Raw genomic sequence first — 17,975 nt, forward strand, 5'->3', positions numbered from 1 at the left:
ATTAAAAAGTCTATAAACAGTAAGTGCTGGAGAGGTGAGGAGAAAAGGGAACCCTCCTACACTGTCGGTGGGAATGCAGTTTGGTGCAGCCACTATGGAAAACAGTATGGAGATACCTTAAAAAACTAAAAATAGAGTTACCATATGATCCAGCAATCCTACTCCCGGGCATACATCAAGAGAAAACTCTAATTTGAAAATATACATGCACCCCAGTGTTCATAGCAGCTCTATTTACAATAGCCAAGATATGGAAGCAACCAAAGTGTCCATTGACAGGTAATTGGATAAAGAAGATTTGGTACATATATACAGTGGAATTCTACTCAGCCATAAAAAGAATGAAATCATGCCATTTGTAGCACCGTGGATGGACCTAGAGGTTATCATACTAAGTGAAATAAGTCAGACAGACAAATATCACATGATGTCACTTATATGTGGAATCTTAAACATGATACAAATGAACTTATTTACAAAACAGAGACACATAGACAGAAAACAAACTTACAGTTACCAAAGAGGAAACGGGGATAGGGAGGGATAAATTAGGAGTTTGGTATTAGCAGATACTAACTTCTATATATAAAATAGATAAACAATAAGGTCCCACTGTATATAGCACAGGGAACTACATTCAATATATTATAATAACCTACAATTTAAAAAAGAATATGAGAAAAATATATATGTATAACTGAATCACTATGCTGTACACCACTAACACAACATTGTATATCAACTATACTTTAATTTTAAAAAATTAACATGTCCCTAACATTGGCCACATTTGTATAAGATCTTCCACTGGCACTCTACTTCAGAACCCTGCCATAGAGACATTCCCCAGCGTTCCTGAATGCAGCTTGAGAAAATGAGAGCTGAAAATCAGAATTCCAGCCCATCTCAAGCCATCGCTGATGCTCACTGGTTGTGCGTGGATTTAGCATTCATTCAATAAACACTTCTTGAGCACGTACGAGGTACCATGCCCCAGGCTGGGCACAAGGAGTCAGAACTGAATGACAGTTGGTCCATTTTTCCAAGGGTCTCGGAGTCACCCAGGGAAGACCAGTGAACAGGCCTGTGTTTTTCCTAGAAAGTATTCCTGATATTTCAGCCAATTCTGTTGCCCAAACTGTGCAAGAAGCACTTGGATCACGTAGTTCTGGGAAATCTTGAGAATTTTTTTCACTTCCCTTAAGAGCACCGTGTTGAAATCTAAAACGAAAATGCTTTTTAGATACTAAATTGATACACTTGAGTTTTGTGGTCCTGCTTTTTTAATGCCTCGACCATGTAAGTGTGGCAAAATTGGGTCAGAAGTTTCAACATGTTCAGATCATGTTTTTGTTTGCTTTTTAAATAATATTTCCCGCAAGTAACAATGATCTACTCATTAATAGGGCAGCGTTAGTGTGGGAAGAGTTATGGGTCAAAATCAGACTTAGAAATAATTAGATAATTAGAAATATCTGGATTCATTTATTCAATAAAGTAATATTTTTCCCCTATTGTTAAGTCCTCACTCTGTACCGGGCACTGTTCTAGACCCTGGAACAGAGCAGACTCTCCTTGGCCTTGCTGCACTTTCTGGTAAGCGTCCCTGCATCCAGGTGTACTAGTGCCATGAAGGAAATAAGACAAGGTGCCAGTCCTCTTTCCAAGAACTTGATGATGATTATGAGAGTAATACAACGATGCTGGTGGTGATGGTAGTGGTGATGACAGAAGCAATGATCCCTTTTAACTACAAATTGGAATATAATGAAGTCTTTTTTTTTTTTAAGATAACAGCTTTATTGAGATATAATTCGTATACCATACAACTCGCTCATGTAAAGCACACAATTCAGTGTTTTTTTAGTATATTCACAGAGTTGTACAGCCATCACCACAATCAGTTTTGGAACATTTTCGTCACTCCAAACAGAAACCTTGCACCCTTTAGCCTTCACCCCCATCCCACTAGCCCTAGGCAACCACCAATCTTCCTATCTCTGTGAGTTTGCTTAATCTGGGCATATTATCTCCATGGACTCATACACTATGTGGTCTTTTGTGACTGGCTTCTTTCACTTAGCATAATGTTTTCAAATTCCTCCATGTTGTAGCAAGTGTCAGGGGAATCCTTCCTTTTTTTGGCTGAATAATATTTCATTGTATGGACAGACCACATCTTGTTTATCCTTCCATCAGATACTGGGCATTTGGATTGTTTCCACTTTTTTCCCCCCTTAACGGAGGCACTGGGGATTGAACTCAGGACCTTGTGTGTGCCAAGCAGGTGCTCTACCACTGAGCTATACCCCCCATTCCCTGTTTCCACTTTTTGGATACTATAAATAATGATGCTATAACAGAATCCTTTAACATACATAATCTCTTTAGTTCTTTCTCACATGCACATTTATGATTTATGATGAGCATGTGTTACTATATCTAAATTAGAGATGAGAAACTGAGATCCAGAGGGGTTAAGAAACATGCCCCAGACCACAGAGCACATCATGGGCAGAGCCAGGAGGAGAAGCCCTTTTCCACTCCCCACCCCGTGCTTCTCCCCTCCGGCTCTCTCAGCCCAGTGCACAGAACCCCAACTGGCTCTCCCCACCAGCTCCTTCAAGAGAGTACTAACTTGATTATGTGGATTCTAAAACGTCTCTCTTGCTCTCCTTATAGATTTTCTGTGAATGATCCTACTTCTTTTTCTATCTTGTCTGATTTTCTCCTGCCTGACCTTCTCCTGGTTAAAAATCTGGGGGAAAATGACGGACTCCAAGCAAGTCATCAAGAATAAATCGAAAGTGAGGTTCACCCCAAATCAGGAACCTCTTCCATCCTCAAATAGCTCCCAGGAGCCACGACAGGAAAATGACAACAGTAGCTCTTTGCCAAAGACCCCTGTCCAGACTGAGCCAGCCTCCAGCAAAGGTCCCAAAGATGCCTCTTGGCCAGGAAACTCTCAGCCACCCCCACAGCAGAATCCCCAAGGAGACCCCCTTTTCTCCTGTGACACCTCCCCGGCACACCAAGCCAATGGGACTGGTACCAAAGATGTGGAAGCCCCGAATACCAATGACTTGTCCTCACCAGCCAAACCCCAGGGCCAGCGAGCCAAAATCCTCTCCAAAGAAGACAAGAAGCAGGCGCACATCAAAAGGCAGCTGATGACCAACTTCATCCTGGGCTCTTTTGATGACAACTCCTCCGATGAGGACTCTGGCACTGGCTTGTTCCGAGAGTCTTCCCGTAGGGGCAGCCGGCCCAGCCTGGGGACCCTGTCCCTGGAGGCTGCTCTGATCACGGGCGAGACTGAGACCCCCGTCCCCACTATAAGGTAATGTAACCTCTGTCCTCATAACCAGGAGGCATAGAGTTAGGGTGGGGTCCGCACCCTTCCCCGCTCAGCCATGCCATCAGCTGATGCCAATGCTTTGAAGGTAGCTATGTGAAAAGCAGAAGACATAAGCCTACCCTCCTTCCTATCAAAGTCATTTATTGAGCATCTATTGCATGCACAGGGCCCTGTACTAGGAAACTGGCTTCCTAGAAGATCACGGTCAGGTTGGGGAAGATGACCTTGTGTGTGACTACCAGTTATAATTTAAGCAGAATGAGCTTAGGCTGCCAAGAGCCAAAGGGATGCTGGTAGCCCAAAAGGAGGGACAGTTTCCCTGCCTCCTGATGTGACATTCATTTATTTGTTCGCTCATCCAATAGGTAACTAACAACCATAAAACACACCTTCCCTCAGGGATGCCTTAAAAGTGGAAATTCAAATACTGTAACCACACCCATCAATGTGGTTTTTGGAGGCAAATACCTACAGGTCCATCACAGGTGGGACTGTCCCAGGAGTGCAGCCAGTGGTTTCATTTTTGTTGTTGTTGTTGTTATCAGGCTTTGCCACCTGCCACCTGCTGTCCCAAATGACAAATGTATCACAGTTCCAGGTAGAAGACTTGGGAAATATGGGAGAGCAGAAAGCAGAAAAGAGCCACCAAGCATAATTTCGCCCGGCAGAAAGAACCTCGGCTCTGTCCCAGTGTTCCTTCCTGCCTCCTGCCTGTTTTTCCTCCCTGGGGGCGGGATCTCGCTGGCTATTCTTTTAAGCACCTCTTGCACGCTCTCTGCGAAAATGGGGGAAACCTGGACGAGGAGATGGGCTCTTCTGTAGGCCTCGTGTCCCCACGAGCTTCTTTTAACCCTGGTTGCTGGAAGCTGGAGATAGAGAAAAGAGAAAGTGCAGATACTCCCCCTCTACTAACCATCTTTAGGGGAAGACTATTTGGAGTTTCTGGAAGGAGCAAAGGAACAGAAGGCTTAGGGTTTACTGTAAAAGTCAGACTTCAGAGCTGAGTTCACCCCTCACCGCGTGACCTTGGACATGGCTTGTCACCTCTCCCAGCCTCAGTCCCTCATCTGTAAAATTTTGAAGGGATTGAGTGGGAGAATGTTTGTAAAGTATGCAGAGTTTGGTACACAGTAGGTGCTTAATAAGCAGTAGATTTCTCCCCAGCTCCTTTCCCACCAGCACCCACTTCACCCAGCACTCAGATTTACCCAGAGTTTCTCCTACCCTCGCTTACATACAGTTTATATAAATTACCCATTTATCCCTTATAACCATGGTACAAGGCTGGTGGTGGATCCCCGTTTTACAGATGAGAAAATTGAGGCTCAAAGGGGCAAAATACCTTTTCCAAGATCACACAGTCAGGAAGTGGCAGAGCCAAGCTCCAAGGCCAGGTCTGTCGGATGGCAGGACTCAGATTCCACTGTAGCACAGTGAGCTCTTTCTAAAAATCTCCAACCTTCTCTTCCCTCCAAACCCCATTCTTTGCCTCAATGTGGCCATTCCAGCAGGGATTAGGGGAAAACAGTTTATTAAACCCATTCACCCAAATGGACGAACATCAGAAATTATGTCAGACTGGATGTCCAATGGGAGGGGAGTTGCTTAGTGACATCTAAGTAGGAGGGATGGTGAGATACATTTATCACAAGACGGATGGTCCTAGCAGGGAGGCTGGAAATGTACAAACAGGTAAACCAATAAGACAGTCCCTGAGTGTGTTCAGTGCCAGGAAGGAAACAGGGTGCAAGAGAGGGAATACCTATGGGGATCTATTTTAGAAAGATGTGGTCAGGTCAAGGAAGAGCTCTTGGAAGAGGTAACTGTCAGCAGTCCAACAGAACTTTCTACCATGTTGGAATGTTCCAGAATGGAATGTTCTAGAACTGTGTTGTTCAATACGGCAGCCACTCATCACATGTGACTCTTGAGCACTTGAAATGTGGCTAGTGTAGCTGGAGAATGAATTTTAAATTTAAGTCTTAATTAAGTTAAATTTAAATTGCCTCTTAGGGCTGGTGGTTATTGTCTTGGACAGCACAGATCCAGTCCTAATGAATAAGGAAACAACCGTGTGAATTACTTTTACTGGTGGTAATTAAGAACTTAATCAAGCAAGTAGGCTTGCCAGAATAATTAATAATTATATTATTATTCTCTCCTGAGTCTTGGATTCCTAGAAAGTTGTGAAGATTAGGGTACTTAGGGAGAGAATAATGCACTTAATAAATGGTAGATTAAAATGTGGAGGGGGGGACAAGACTCTCAACTTCCTTCTCACTGTCTTCCACCACCATTTTGAAGGATCTTTGCTGGTTATGCTTTAAAAAAAAAACCCCAGCTTTTCTGGACTGGCAAATTTACAAAGGTAAAAGATACTTAACTAGGGGCTTCTCTTTGCGTGGCTGTGAGCCAAAATATTAAATGAATTTTCTGCTCTTGTATCTTCATTGCATTAAGGTTAGCATTGTAGGCAAAATTATTTATCTCGCCTTGTCCCAGCAAAGGACTAGGGGAGGTGCAGAGGGATCTCATTTTTTTTTCATAAACCTGAGGCACCAAAGGTAGAGATGAAGGTGCATTGTGGGGTGATGGGGCACAGGACTGCAGTGCTGTGTGACCTTGGGTAGGCCCCTTTCTCTCTCTGAGCCTCCAGTTCCTCATCTGCAGCATGAAGAGGCTGGACCAGACTCCTGAGGTGTGACCCTGGTCATAAAGCTCACTGGGCACACAGTTCTTTTGACCCCAATACATCTGCTTTTCAGAGTTGAGAATTTTGAATTTTAGCACAAGGGGCAACTCAGGTAGTTCTACTGGTTCCTCCTCAGATACTGGCATTTCTGTGAGGAACACTTCCAGCCCCAGTTGAGTCCTGGCATCAGAGGTCTCTGATGTGTCTGTTGTTTCTGATGGACTGGCATGAGAATCCCACGTGGAAGTATCTTCAGGGACTCAAGGCCCACCCTTAAAGTATTCCCTGGGTTCCCCCCGTTTCTTGATTGAACACTCTGATGTGTTATGAAACTTAATCGTTCCTTGATTAGGTCTTTAATTTCTGTATTTATTTACTTGGTTGTTACCTGTCTACTGCATTGGACCCCAAGCTCCATGAAAACAGGGCCATATTTATGGGGTCTTCGTTTTTCCTTACTGCCTAGCCTAGTGTGGGTTCACGGTAGACTCGGAAGAGATACTCGCCAAATGCATCAATGAAACAACCCAAACTTGCCAAAGACAGAATTCTGAATTTCTGTGGCATGTAAGACACTTGATGAACGAGTCTGGGGATGAATGAATGGATATGAATGGATGGATGGATGGATGGGTGGTGGTGGGGTGGATGGATGGATGGATGGATGAATGGATAGGTGGATGGATGGGTGGATGGATGGATGGATAGATGGTGAGTATATGAATGAATGAATGGATGGATGAATGGATGTGGATGGATGGATGGATGGATGAATGAACAGATGATTAGGCATTTTGTTGTCCCTCTTTAGCAGCAGTAAAATTTTTGTTTTCATAAAGTCCTTTTTGCATTAATCTTGTGACTTTGTAGAATAATTCTGAGTGTTAAACTCCAATTTCAGACATTTCTTCTGCATTTAATATAGTTATGCAATCTCACCCTTCTCTTCCATTTTCCCACCTGACAAGGGCTGGCTGCGATTATAGATCCAATGAGTGTGCCATCTATTCAGGGCTCGCCTCCTGTCTCTTTTCTTTTGAGTTCATCTCAGGCCAGGTTTTGGAACTTGACCTTGGACTTGGAAACAGCCCCCGAAGATTGGAATTCCCATGCAACACTTTGGAATGGAGCTGTTGAGAACGTTACATAGTGTGGCAAAATAAGTCGCTCATTTCTGTGAAATGAAGGTTACAGGGCAATCCCACTTGTTTAACAAGCAGCGTAGTAGTTAGAACACGATGGACCAGGATAAGTTACCAGGTCCAAAGCCATGTCTTTATAGCTTGTTGCCCTAATAGTTCTACCCCGGGGTGTGCATGTATGGAATGAGTAGAATGGGACAAGTTCAGGATCTCACATCTGCAGTCCTGAAATTTAAAGTTATGAAACGTAAGCTGATACACTGGTGGTGAACTCACATTAGCAAAATCTGCCTTGAGTTGGTGCAAAGGTTTTTATAGGCTTCGTTTGTCCCATTGGGTGTGAATATTTCTGCCTTCTGCTGGTGAGATATTAACACCATCATATGTAACTTCAAGCTTGACCTTCCTGAAAAAAAAAATTCCCAAACTCTGAAATATTTTGGGCCCTGGGAATTTCTGATAAGGGGTTGTGGGAATGTGTAGAACATTCCTTGGTGCACAGTAAGCACAAAAATGCTCGTTCTTAATAAATGTGTGTGTGTGTGTGTGTGTGTGGCTGGAGAGACTGTGAGCTGTGTCTCCAAATAGTTAACAATCCTGGTCTTCATGTGGTATGATTCTGAATCATTGAAAACTTCTTCTGCGTTTTCTAACTTTCTGTTGTAAATGTCATTGGTATAAGAAGTTTGAACGATGTTTAATAGTAAAAGATTATAGAAAATATTGGGAGGAAAAAGTGAACCAGTCATCTCACTTTCTAGATAGAAAGCTGAAACCCAGAGAGGTTCAGGGGTCCATCCGAGGCCTCCCAGCAAGATAACCATCAGCCCCGAAGCAATTAGAACTCAGACCCTCAGCAGATACAGATCAGAAAGTGTTGATGCTGCTGCTAACCTGGGTCCCAGGAAAAGCACCTCCCCCTTCCTCCTTACCTGTTCTTTCCATTAGTGGGAACAGTTAGGGATGGGACAATGTATCAGGGAGCCGTTTAGCTGGGTGACCTTGGGGATGTCACCTACCCTCTCGGCTGTTCCTTTAGAAGAGAATTCATGTGTAAACAATTATTTTATTGCTTTTTTTTTCCGGTTTGCGATCAACATAAGCTACGTTGACTATTCTTGCAATGTTTTCTAGGCAGTGTTCCAGATCTTTTTTATTTCTTACAACTACTTGGAGAAGCATTCATTCATTCATTCTCACTGAAATCAGTTTGCCCAGGTTCACATCGCCAGCTCTGGCACCCAGGGTAATATATATCTCGGTGTCATTTTCCCTGTCTGTATTATGGAAATAAAAACAGTAAGATTTCTGAGACGACTACATGAGACAAAGGCACCAAACAGCCAGTAAATGTCTTACCAGAAGGCAGCTTACTAAGGGTCACAGAGCAGCTGGGTCCTTCCTGTCTTGGAGGCACTTTAGCAGGGGACCCAGGAGGTTCCAACTCAGGTGCTAGAAACTCACTGGAGGGGACAGAGCCGGGGGGTCATGGAGCAAACAAGTCCTTGGAAGCAGAGGTAAAAGAATAAGCAAAAACAGGAACTTGGAGGCCAAAAGTTGACTTGACTGCGGGGGGCATTTACCAGGCACCGTGGTGACATCTGACTCACATTTTAAATAACCCATATTTTCCACCACTTCCCTATGGCGTATGTATTCAAGCACATGAATTGCTCGCGAGTTTTTCCTAGCTGTCAGTTTGTAGGGGGATGCCATCCTAGAATTATTCTACTTCAGGCAGGGGAGCTGGGGAGCCAAGAGGTCTTTTTGGAGTCTCGGGCATCACTCTCCTGGCGCCCAAGGTCAGCGGTGGCTCCGCGATGGGCGGGTCCGGTGTGGGGGGCGGTTGGGGGGCTTGGAGCCCGCTGTAGGAGACGGCGGGGTCCGGCTTTGTCTGGGGACTTGGGGCGGGGCCTTCCCGGGAGGCGGGGTGCGCTTGGTAGGGGCGGGGCCTGGAGGGCGCGCCTGCCGCGGACACTTGCGCGCAGGACGCATTTCGGGATGGAGAAAGCCCGGCGCCGAGTGGGGTTCCTGCAGGCTGCCGCGCCACCCGGCCCAAGGCCCTCGAGGACCGTGCCCCCGCCTCCCTGTCGCGACCTGGTTGGGCCCTGGGATCGGGATCTGCTTCAAGGGGTAGGGGGTGCATGCCCTGCATTCCAGCAGCAGCCTGGTGGGCGGTGGGACAGTCATTATGAGTCCTGCCAAGTGCAAAGTCTGTTTCCCTGATCGCAAAGTAAAGTAAGTAAGGCTTCAACTTTAATGACCTGTTATCTTTTGTAAACTTATGCAGTCTCTCCCACCCACCCCACCCCCGCCCCCGCCCCCCAGTAAAGACTAGCTGCGTGTCCTCTGATCACCCCCCCCCCACTTCCCCGCCCCCACCCTAAGAAATGCAGGCTTCACTTTGGCCGCTGGGGAGATGGAGCCTGCCTTGCAAACACTGGCTGATCTTGGCCGTTAAAGTGGAGGCCGGACTTGGCAGTGATGTTGATTGGAGGAGGGCGCTCCGGAGGGCACAGATGCCTCCAGGTTGACGGTTTGGGGCGGGGGGGGGGCGGGGCACGCTTTCCCTCTCTTCCTCCCTTTATCCTTGACAAAGGTGATGATTGCCGATGGCAGGTCTTTTTAAAGCCTAGTGATGGGGGTGAATCCACGTGCCCCTGAACAGGCACACATTTAAGATTATTTTCTGAGCAGGTTAGTGTAAGCATTTTATGCCTGAGCGCTTCTTAGCACCACCTGCTTGATTTCATTTCTTGTCTTCATTGTATTACATTTAAAAAAAAAAAATTACCAAAGTGATGCTAACTATGTTGTTGAAAATTCGGAAAATTATAGATAAGCAAAAAGGAAGAACAAAATCACCCATGCCCCTCCCCTGCCATGGTTTTTATTAACAGTTGCTGTTTTTGAAGTCTTTTGGGGAGGGTACAGTTATGTTTTAATTTATTAACTCAAATCACAGCCAGTTTTTGTGTGGGCTGGGAGCAAAGAATAGTTTTTAACTTTTTCATGGTTGAAAAAAATTGGTGAGATGTGAAAATTACATGAAATTCAAATTTCAGTGTCTGCAAATACAGTTTTTCTGGAACACAGCCACGTTATGTATCATCTAGGGCCGCTTTTGTCCTTCAGGGGCAGAGTTTAGCCGTGGGCTAGAAACTGTCTGGGCTGTAAGACCTAAAGGATGTACTATCTGGTCCTTTATGGAAAACATTTGCCAACATTTGTTCTGCAGCATGCTTTTTAGGGGTCCATAGTGTTCCTTTAAATGGATACACTTTAAAATGTATAAACAATCTCCTATAAATAGTGGGTATTTGGACTCCTGTCAGACACAGCGAGGAACAGTCTCGTAGCTAAGTTGCTGTCTCTGTTCTTTGTTCTTTTCCCAGGATGTATCTATCTAGTCCACAAACATTCCCTGAACGCCGCCTGCATCTGGAAGCAGGAAGCAGGAAGGGACACAAAAATGTTTGGGAAACATGACCTCTGCCTTCTAGGAACTCTTGATCCAGTTGGAGAAGGTGTTTTCTTAGTAATTCAAATTCAGGGCCCACGGGGCATGGAGGGGAGCAGCAGTAATTAGCTGCTACCATTTATGGGGTGCTTTCAGGATGCCAGGCTGCTTTGTAGATGTGAGCTCATGTGAGGTTTGCAACACCACCAGGGGACACTAAGTGGGTGCTGTCATCCCCACTGTACAGATGAGGAAACTGAGGCTGTCCTTGTTGGTGAGAGCATAACTGGGATTCATGCTCTGAAAGCCTATGGTTGCCCAAAGGGCTCTCCATGGACAGTCAGGTTCTACTGCATTACGGCTCAAATAGACTCTTTCAAAATAAAAGACCCTGCCTAATGTTGGACTAGTCAGAAGACTACAGGACTCGACTGGTAACTGGTTACTGTGGCTGGTGAGCTTGCCGGGGAAGTGAAGACTCTTAGAGCCAGAAGAGCCTCAATGGTTGTTTAGTTTCTTGGATGTGGGGTTCAGAGAGGGCAAGAGATGTATCACAGATAGATGACCAGCCTGCCAGGAGAGAGGCTGACCCTCCAGTTTTTCGGTCCTTCCACAGAGGAAACTAACAAGGCCTTTGGGGGATACCCTCCTTGGAGTGCTCAGAGCTTGTCTGAGTAAAGGGACTGCAGAGAGCAAAGGTCCCAGACTTGGATCATGGTCTTTCTTGTGCACTAAGTTTTTTTGTGGAGCGTGGAAGTCACATTTCTTCCACATTTGGAGCCCTAATTTAACTGGTCAGGCCAAAACACTCAATTGTAGAGTACCCAAAGCTGGCCACCTGGTCTACAAAGTATACATTTTTCCCTGATCTATGAAACTATTAACACACATAGTGTAACCTATAAACTCTTGAATCACATTTAATGGTACACTTTAAAAGAATCACTTTCACAAACCACTTTTAATACAAGAGAATAAACTTGCAAGAAATTGGAATCGTTCTGCCAAGTTCAAGCCATGTAATCAGCGTATTTATAATAATATGAAGATGCTTTATTGGGGTCACTGCATGGTTCCTCTCTTACCTTAACGTTGCCAAAAGATGGAGATAGATGGCCTCCCTCTGCCACTGAGCTGTGTAACCTTGAGCAAATGCCATCAACCCTTTGAACCTCGGTTTTCTCATCTGTCAATGGGGCTGACCCTAACTGGCATTTCCAGGGTTCTTATGCCCAGCACTTGAGGGGCACTGGCCTTGAGTGCTGTCCCAAGTCAGAACAAATGTTTGCACAACCAGTAACAGTGACAACAGAATTCTGTTGCCAAGGAGGCTTATGTAGTCAAGGGGCATTTGAGTTCCCGTCCTGAAGGCCTGGGCCATCTACTTAGGAGCCAAAACTAATAGGAAGGCAAAGTCCCAAATGCTGGCCAGCATCCTGCGTCTGCAGACAAGGCCAGAGGTCAAGGACCAAAGAAATGAACGTGGGTCTGAGTGGTTGGAGAAGGCCTTCTCGGAAGAGACTTTGAATTGAACGGGAGGAAATGAAGTTGAGACACAGAGGCAGAAGAATCTGGTCTTCAGTGAGCCTGACACAGCCCTGTTATGATGTCACTGCCGAAGAGTCCAGCTCAGGACCAAGGCCAGCTGCCCGTTGTTGATCTCTGGGTGGGTCTCACTCCTGCGTGCCCATTACAATTTCCTGGGGTGGGGTGGGGTTCGAAAAATGTAGATGCCTGGGCACTTCCCCCCTACACACACACACACACACAAACACAATCTCTCCATCCGTAGGGATGCTGATTAATTAGTAGTCCGGGCATTAGTATTTTTTAAAGCTCATATGACAGACTATACAGTTGGTGCTGTAAACCGAAGTTGGCACTTTTCATAAAGGGCCAGATAGTAAATATTTTAGGTGTTGTGACCATATAACTGTTGCAGAAAAAATGTGTTACAGCTCAGTGTTACAGCTCAGTTGTGACAGCAACCTGGATCCAGGCAAGAGACCAAGCAGCACTTGGAGAGTTGGAGAACTCAGGTTTATTACACCAGCGGGCCCAGAGGAGTTAACACTCCAAGCTCTGGACCCCGTCTGTAGGTTTACACAGGCTTTTATAGGCTGCCAGTTTACACTTTGCAACATCATATGCAAATAAGGTATAACAAAAGTTGACTAATTAGGAACAAGCTTTGTAGAAATGGACCAGTCAGGAGGGAGAGAAATAACCAATCAGGAATGAGGGAAATGGACCAATCAGAAGTTAGGGAAATAGACCAATCAGGAGTGAAGGAAATAACCAATCAGGAGTGAGCTCAGGGAACCAATAGAATTTTAGGGGTAAGTCCCTCTTTTCCTAGACGTAAGCCATTTCAGAGGCAAAAGTGAGATAGAGCCTCTGGACCAGGGAACCAGGTGGTGCTGGCAGGATAGTAGTGGTCCTGCCTGGGGATCCTGCCAGTCTTTTATGGGGCTTCCCACCTCATAACTTCCGTCACAGCTACTCAGCTCTGCCTTTTCCCGCACAGCCCCTTTAGACGATGTGTAATCAAATGGGCTTGACTGTATTCCAGTCCCACTTAACTGACTCTGAAATTTGAATTTCATGTACTTTTCACGTGTCACAAAGTACAATCCATTTTCAACCATTCAAAAATGTACCAACCTTTATTAGTTTGTGGCAGGGGCGAAAGCAGGTGGCAGACTGGATTTGGTCCTTGGGCCCCAGTTTGCCGACCCCTGGCCCAGCCAAAGTGGCCGTCCCAGGAGGCGCTGAGGGCGTGGGCAGCGTGGGAAATTTCCAAGGGTCCACTTACCTGGGAGCCCAAAGATGAATTCAGATTGACCAGCCTTTACTGCATTGTGCAATGCCCTTTCTTGTTTACTTGCTGCGTGATCATAATAAGGTCTTTACTTCCATCAGGGCATCAGCTTAAAGCAGTTACCATCCCTATTTTACAAAAGAAAAGGGAGGGTGAGGAACTTAAGAGCTGGTTAATGCCAGGGCCCTAGCACTAGGCACCTCAACTCAAGCTCTCTGCTGCAGGCCACGCCCAGTGCTAAACCCTGGACACGTGCTCTAGGAGACAGATCCTATTAATATTAATATTTGCATCCTATGAGGGAACCAAGGTACAGCGTATTGAAGCAAATTCCCCAAGATTACACAGGTCATATAGTAGATTCCAGATTCAAAGTCTGGGAGGATGGTTCTGGTCTATTAGGGTTTCTCACTTGTGGCACTGTTGATATTTGGGGCTCTGTTATTCTTTGTGGTGGGACTGTCCTGTGCTTTGCAGGATGTTGAGTGGCATCCCTGGCTTTTACCCACTGGATGCCAGTAGCACATTCCACCTTGTGACAACCAAAAATACCCACAGACATTGTTATGTGTCCCCAAGGGAGCAAAATTGCACCCAGTTGAGAACCTGGGTTACATATATTGTCTCTCAACTGTAAGTGCTTGTTTTTTAAAGTCCAGACCATACTTACTTTCATTTGTCTCAGATAGCTTTCTGCCTCAGAATTAGATTCTAGGGGTCAGAGAGAGTTGGATTGGAAGCCCAGCTCTGCCACTGCCAGCTGTATGACTTGAGGTCAGTGGGCCTCTCTGAACCTCAGTTTCTTCATCGGGAGCCTCAGATGAGGACCTCACCCGCATAAGGCTTTGGGGATTCAGCAAAGATCCACCTGTGCCCAGTCTATGGTGACAGTTGAGGATGTTTATTCCTTCCTTCCCAGTGCAATTCTGCCTGGTCTTGTGCCTGGGCAGCTGGCAGTGTTTGGCGTTTGGCTGACAGCCCTGTTGCGTAGTTGACTGCACCTGAAAGCCATTTCCAAAGTCACCATGGAATAGGTCAGTCTCCACACTGGCCTTGAAACGAATACCAGCCAAAGGTCAGCCCTCCAGAGCCAATGTTGATTGGCCTCCAACTTTGCCAGAAATGGATAAAAATAACCATTAGCCTGGAGACTGACCCTGAAGCAGAGTCACACCAGCAGCATTATGTGTTCACCCACCTACTTTGTTGTGACGGGTTTGCGACCCAGCAGGTGGCGGGGCTGTGACACCAGTTTTGAAATCAAGACGGCGACCATGAATGTTTTTCCCAGGCCACGGAACAGTGTTTTCTGATGGTTGAGTTTTTCTTTGTCGCGTTTTAGGTCAAATGGCCAAGAGTTTTAATGTTGTGTATCTAAAAATGGAACGTCTGAGTCTTTTGAAACCAAAAGATCAAGCCAGCCGGTTGGAGAAGGCCACGGACAGAGTGGAAGAGCAGGTGGTTGGGAAGGAGACCCTGGGCAGAGGAGTGGCCTTTCTTGGTTAGATCAGCAGCCCCTGATCCTCTGGGCATCACTGCACTGAAGTAATATAGAGTTTACCGTGTGCCAAATGTCATCTTTACTTCCTGTATATACACGTATTTAATCCTCACAATCCAGTGAGGTACATGTTATTGTCTTCATTTTATTTAGTTGAGGATACTGAGCGCCTTACCCAGTACACACCAAAATGGCCGTGGCTTTCGGCATCCCTGTTACAAAATTAATAGCTTTTTTTTCTTACTGAAGATCATATATCATAGCAGAAAGTTTAACAAATATAGCAGAAAAGAAGAAAACAGAAACCACCCATAATCCAACCACTTTGAGAAAAACTGGTATTAACATCTCGATATCTATTTCCCTGGATCAGGGGTCTGCAGATTATGGCCCTCAGGCCGAAGCTGCCTGTTTTCTAAAGACATAAAATTCTTAAACTGAACTGCTTGCTAGTTAACAGAATGTAATTAATGATAAAAGCACTGTTCACGTTACTAAGATGTGAGTACTTTCCTAAGTCCTGTTGTGTTTCTGCAGTTCAGTCCTAGGAGGTCTTAGAAGAAAAGCTACTTGCAATTTATGGGAGGCAGGGAGGCCATCTCAAGGGTCAGAAATCCTTTGTTCATTTGTTCACCCTTTGGGGCAGCGTGTGTAAGCCCAGCTGAATGGAGAAAGTCTGAATTGAAAATACATACCCTGTTATGGCATATCATCACGATGGCTTTCTGTCATTCATTTCTGGTATTGTTCCCTGGCCTAGGAGTCTGATTTTTCATTTCTGATAGGTAGTGACTACGAGGGCAAGGGGAACAGATGGCAGATTTCTAGAAGCTTTTTCCTGTGGGGAACTGTACCGGATGCAGACTTCATATAGCAGAAAATACCCACACCCAACATCTCCTAATGTGACAGAAAGAGCCCTAGTCCTGCCGACCTGCTGGGTGAAAGAGAAAGTCCGGTGTGATAGAAATTGCCGCAGTCCTGCCGACCTGCTGGGTGATTCCCTTTGTCTGGCTGGGCCTCAGTTTGCCCATCTGTAAAATGAAATTTCTCTCCCCAGTGGCTTACTGGCTTCCAGCTTTGCAGTTCCTGGTTCACAGTGGCGTGCTGGCAGTGTTCAGTTTTTCACCAAAACTTTTGGTCCCCTGAACCCACTCATCCCTGGCCTCCCAAGATGCCTGGTGACACCCCTCTGAGTGGTGACCCTCCAACTTAATGCCTGGCGGGCAGCTCTCTCCCAGCTTGAATAGCCCGTTGCCAGGTTAAGGGTGTGGACTGAATGTGCATATCTGATTCTGTTCCTGTCCAAACCCCGCCAAATGACAACAAAGAGATTTTTCTTAAAGAGCCAGAAACCCCATCAGGCCTGCCAGAGGGGTGATTAGCAATGACCTTTTGGAAGCCAGAAAGCAGATGAACAGGCAGCCACTGGCTTAGCAGAACCAAGAGGGTCAAGTTGTAAGGAAGCAGTAAGGGAAGCTGAGAACCTCCTGGATCTGTATCCCCTAAAAGGCACAGGGATTGGCAGCATTGGATGCCTCTGCGGCTGGGGTACCAACGTGAGAAGGACTGGGTGAAACACTCCTGATCCCCTCATCTGCTCTATGTGGCTGGGGGATGCCCACTTCCACCCTAGTAGAAGGCAGAGTGTTCGTTCTCCAGGTCAGGAAAAACAGAGGGTCTTTGGACTGGGGACTGATGGGCACAGCGGAAGGTGTGGGGCCTGTATCCCAAAGAGGAAGATGGGTGGTGTCTAAGTGCTGAATCCTGAAAGCTGCCCTGCCCCCAGACCTGTCTCAGTAGTTCCGCGTCTTCTTCCCCTGCCCCCAGGCTCCTGGCCATCCTTCATCCTCCAGGCAGAAGACCCAAGGACTTCTCACTGGGGGAGCTGGACCAGCCAGGGAGGACAACTCTAAAGATACTTGGGGTTCCCCAACACGCAGCCCTCCCAGGTCACACTGCTCAGGGTCCAGTGGCCTCACCACATGCTCAGCACTGCTCATTAGCCCTCCAGTTCCCACTGTTGGTCACAAGGAAGTGACCGAGGCTTACCAAACATTTAGGTGCAACTTCTAGGATGAAAGGCAGGCCCCAGACGAAGAGGGGACACAGGAAACGTGGGAGAAACAGAACCCGTGTCAGGAGAAGAGAATCTGGAAAAGCTATCATAAATCCCCTCATCAGGGGAAGGACAACGCTGTACACGTAGGAACAGAATGCACAGAGAAGGGAACGTCTGCAGACCAAAACCAAGCTCTTGGACATTAAAAACATGGTATTCGAAGTGGAAAAACTCCACTGAAGTGGAGATAAGGCTGAGGAAATTGCCCAGAAGATAGAAGAAAGGAGACAGAAAATAGGAGAGGGGAAAAATGCATATACTAGTGGGCCAGTCCAGGAATTTCAATATCCAGATAATAGAACTTCTGGAGAGAATGGAGGCAAAAAAAAAAAAAAAAAAAGAAGAGTCAGAGAAATCACTAAGGAAATATTTGAAGATAAATTCCAAGATCTGAGTTTCCAGACTGAAGGAGCCTGACAAATTCCCAGTCTTACTGATGGAAGTAGACACATACCTCAGAACATCCCTTAAAACTGAAGGAAAGAGAAGATGCTCTTAAGTTTCTGAATATGACAAAACAGATCACCTACAAAGGATCAAGGATCAGCATGGCTCTGGTTCTAGCATTCTTGGAAGCCACAACACAATGACACAAAGCTTCCAGAACTCTTAAAGTTTTTCCCTCCTAGAATTCCATGCACAGCCAAATGGCCGGGTCCAATGTGAGGGCAGAAGGAAGACAGTTTTTAGAACCTGCAACGCCACAAAACATTTACTCCCCTGAACACCTTTTTTTTAAGAAAGCCACTGAAGGATGTCTTCCCCTGAAACAAGAGAGTAAGCCAAAGAAGACCAGCTCATGGGAGGCAGCAAACAGACCCAAGAGAATCAAAGGGAACCCCCAGGGTGATGGTGGTAAGGGAACCGAAGCCAGACATG

The 17,975-nt window shown here is 46.0% G+C and overlaps 1 protein-coding gene and 1 long non-coding RNA gene across 6 annotated transcripts in view; one reads left to right on the forward strand and one right to left on the reverse strand.

Annotated features, from left to right (window-relative positions):
- Positions 1–17,975, forward strand: part of ACACB (acetyl-CoA carboxylase beta) — a 94,697-nt gene that overhangs the window by 8,496 nt on the left and 68,226 nt on the right. For 2 of the 5 annotated variants that reach the window (XR_004316645.1, XM_032471622.1), the window contains exon 1: positions 2,694–3,340. The exons of 1 other annotated variant lie outside the window; for it this stretch is intronic. Coding sequence is in view for 2 of the 4 variants with exons in the window: in XM_032471622.1 (XP_032327513.1) it covers positions 2,694–3,340 (647 nt within the window). In the remaining 2 variants the exon portion in view is untranslated. Of the gene's footprint in view, positions 1–2,693; positions 3,341–9,157; positions 9,431–17,975 lie in introns of those variants that run through there. 2 more of the 5 variants (XM_032471624.1, XM_032471623.1) reach the window with 2 other exon arrangements.
- On the reverse strand, positions 1,866–11,252 carry LOC116660945. Its single transcript, XR_004316648.1, has 3 exons — positions 11,243–11,252; positions 6,091–6,094; positions 1,866–1,952 (listed from the first exon to the last, which is right to left on the reverse strand). It is a non-coding gene; the product is annotated as an uncharacterized LOC116660945 (long non-coding RNA).

This window comes from Camelus ferus, chromosome 32, assembly GCF_009834535.1.
Source record: "Camelus ferus isolate YT-003-E chromosome 32, BCGSAC_Cfer_1.0, whole genome shotgun sequence".
NCBI classification, from domain to species: Eukaryota; Metazoa; Chordata; class Mammalia; order Artiodactyla; family Camelidae; genus Camelus; species Camelus ferus.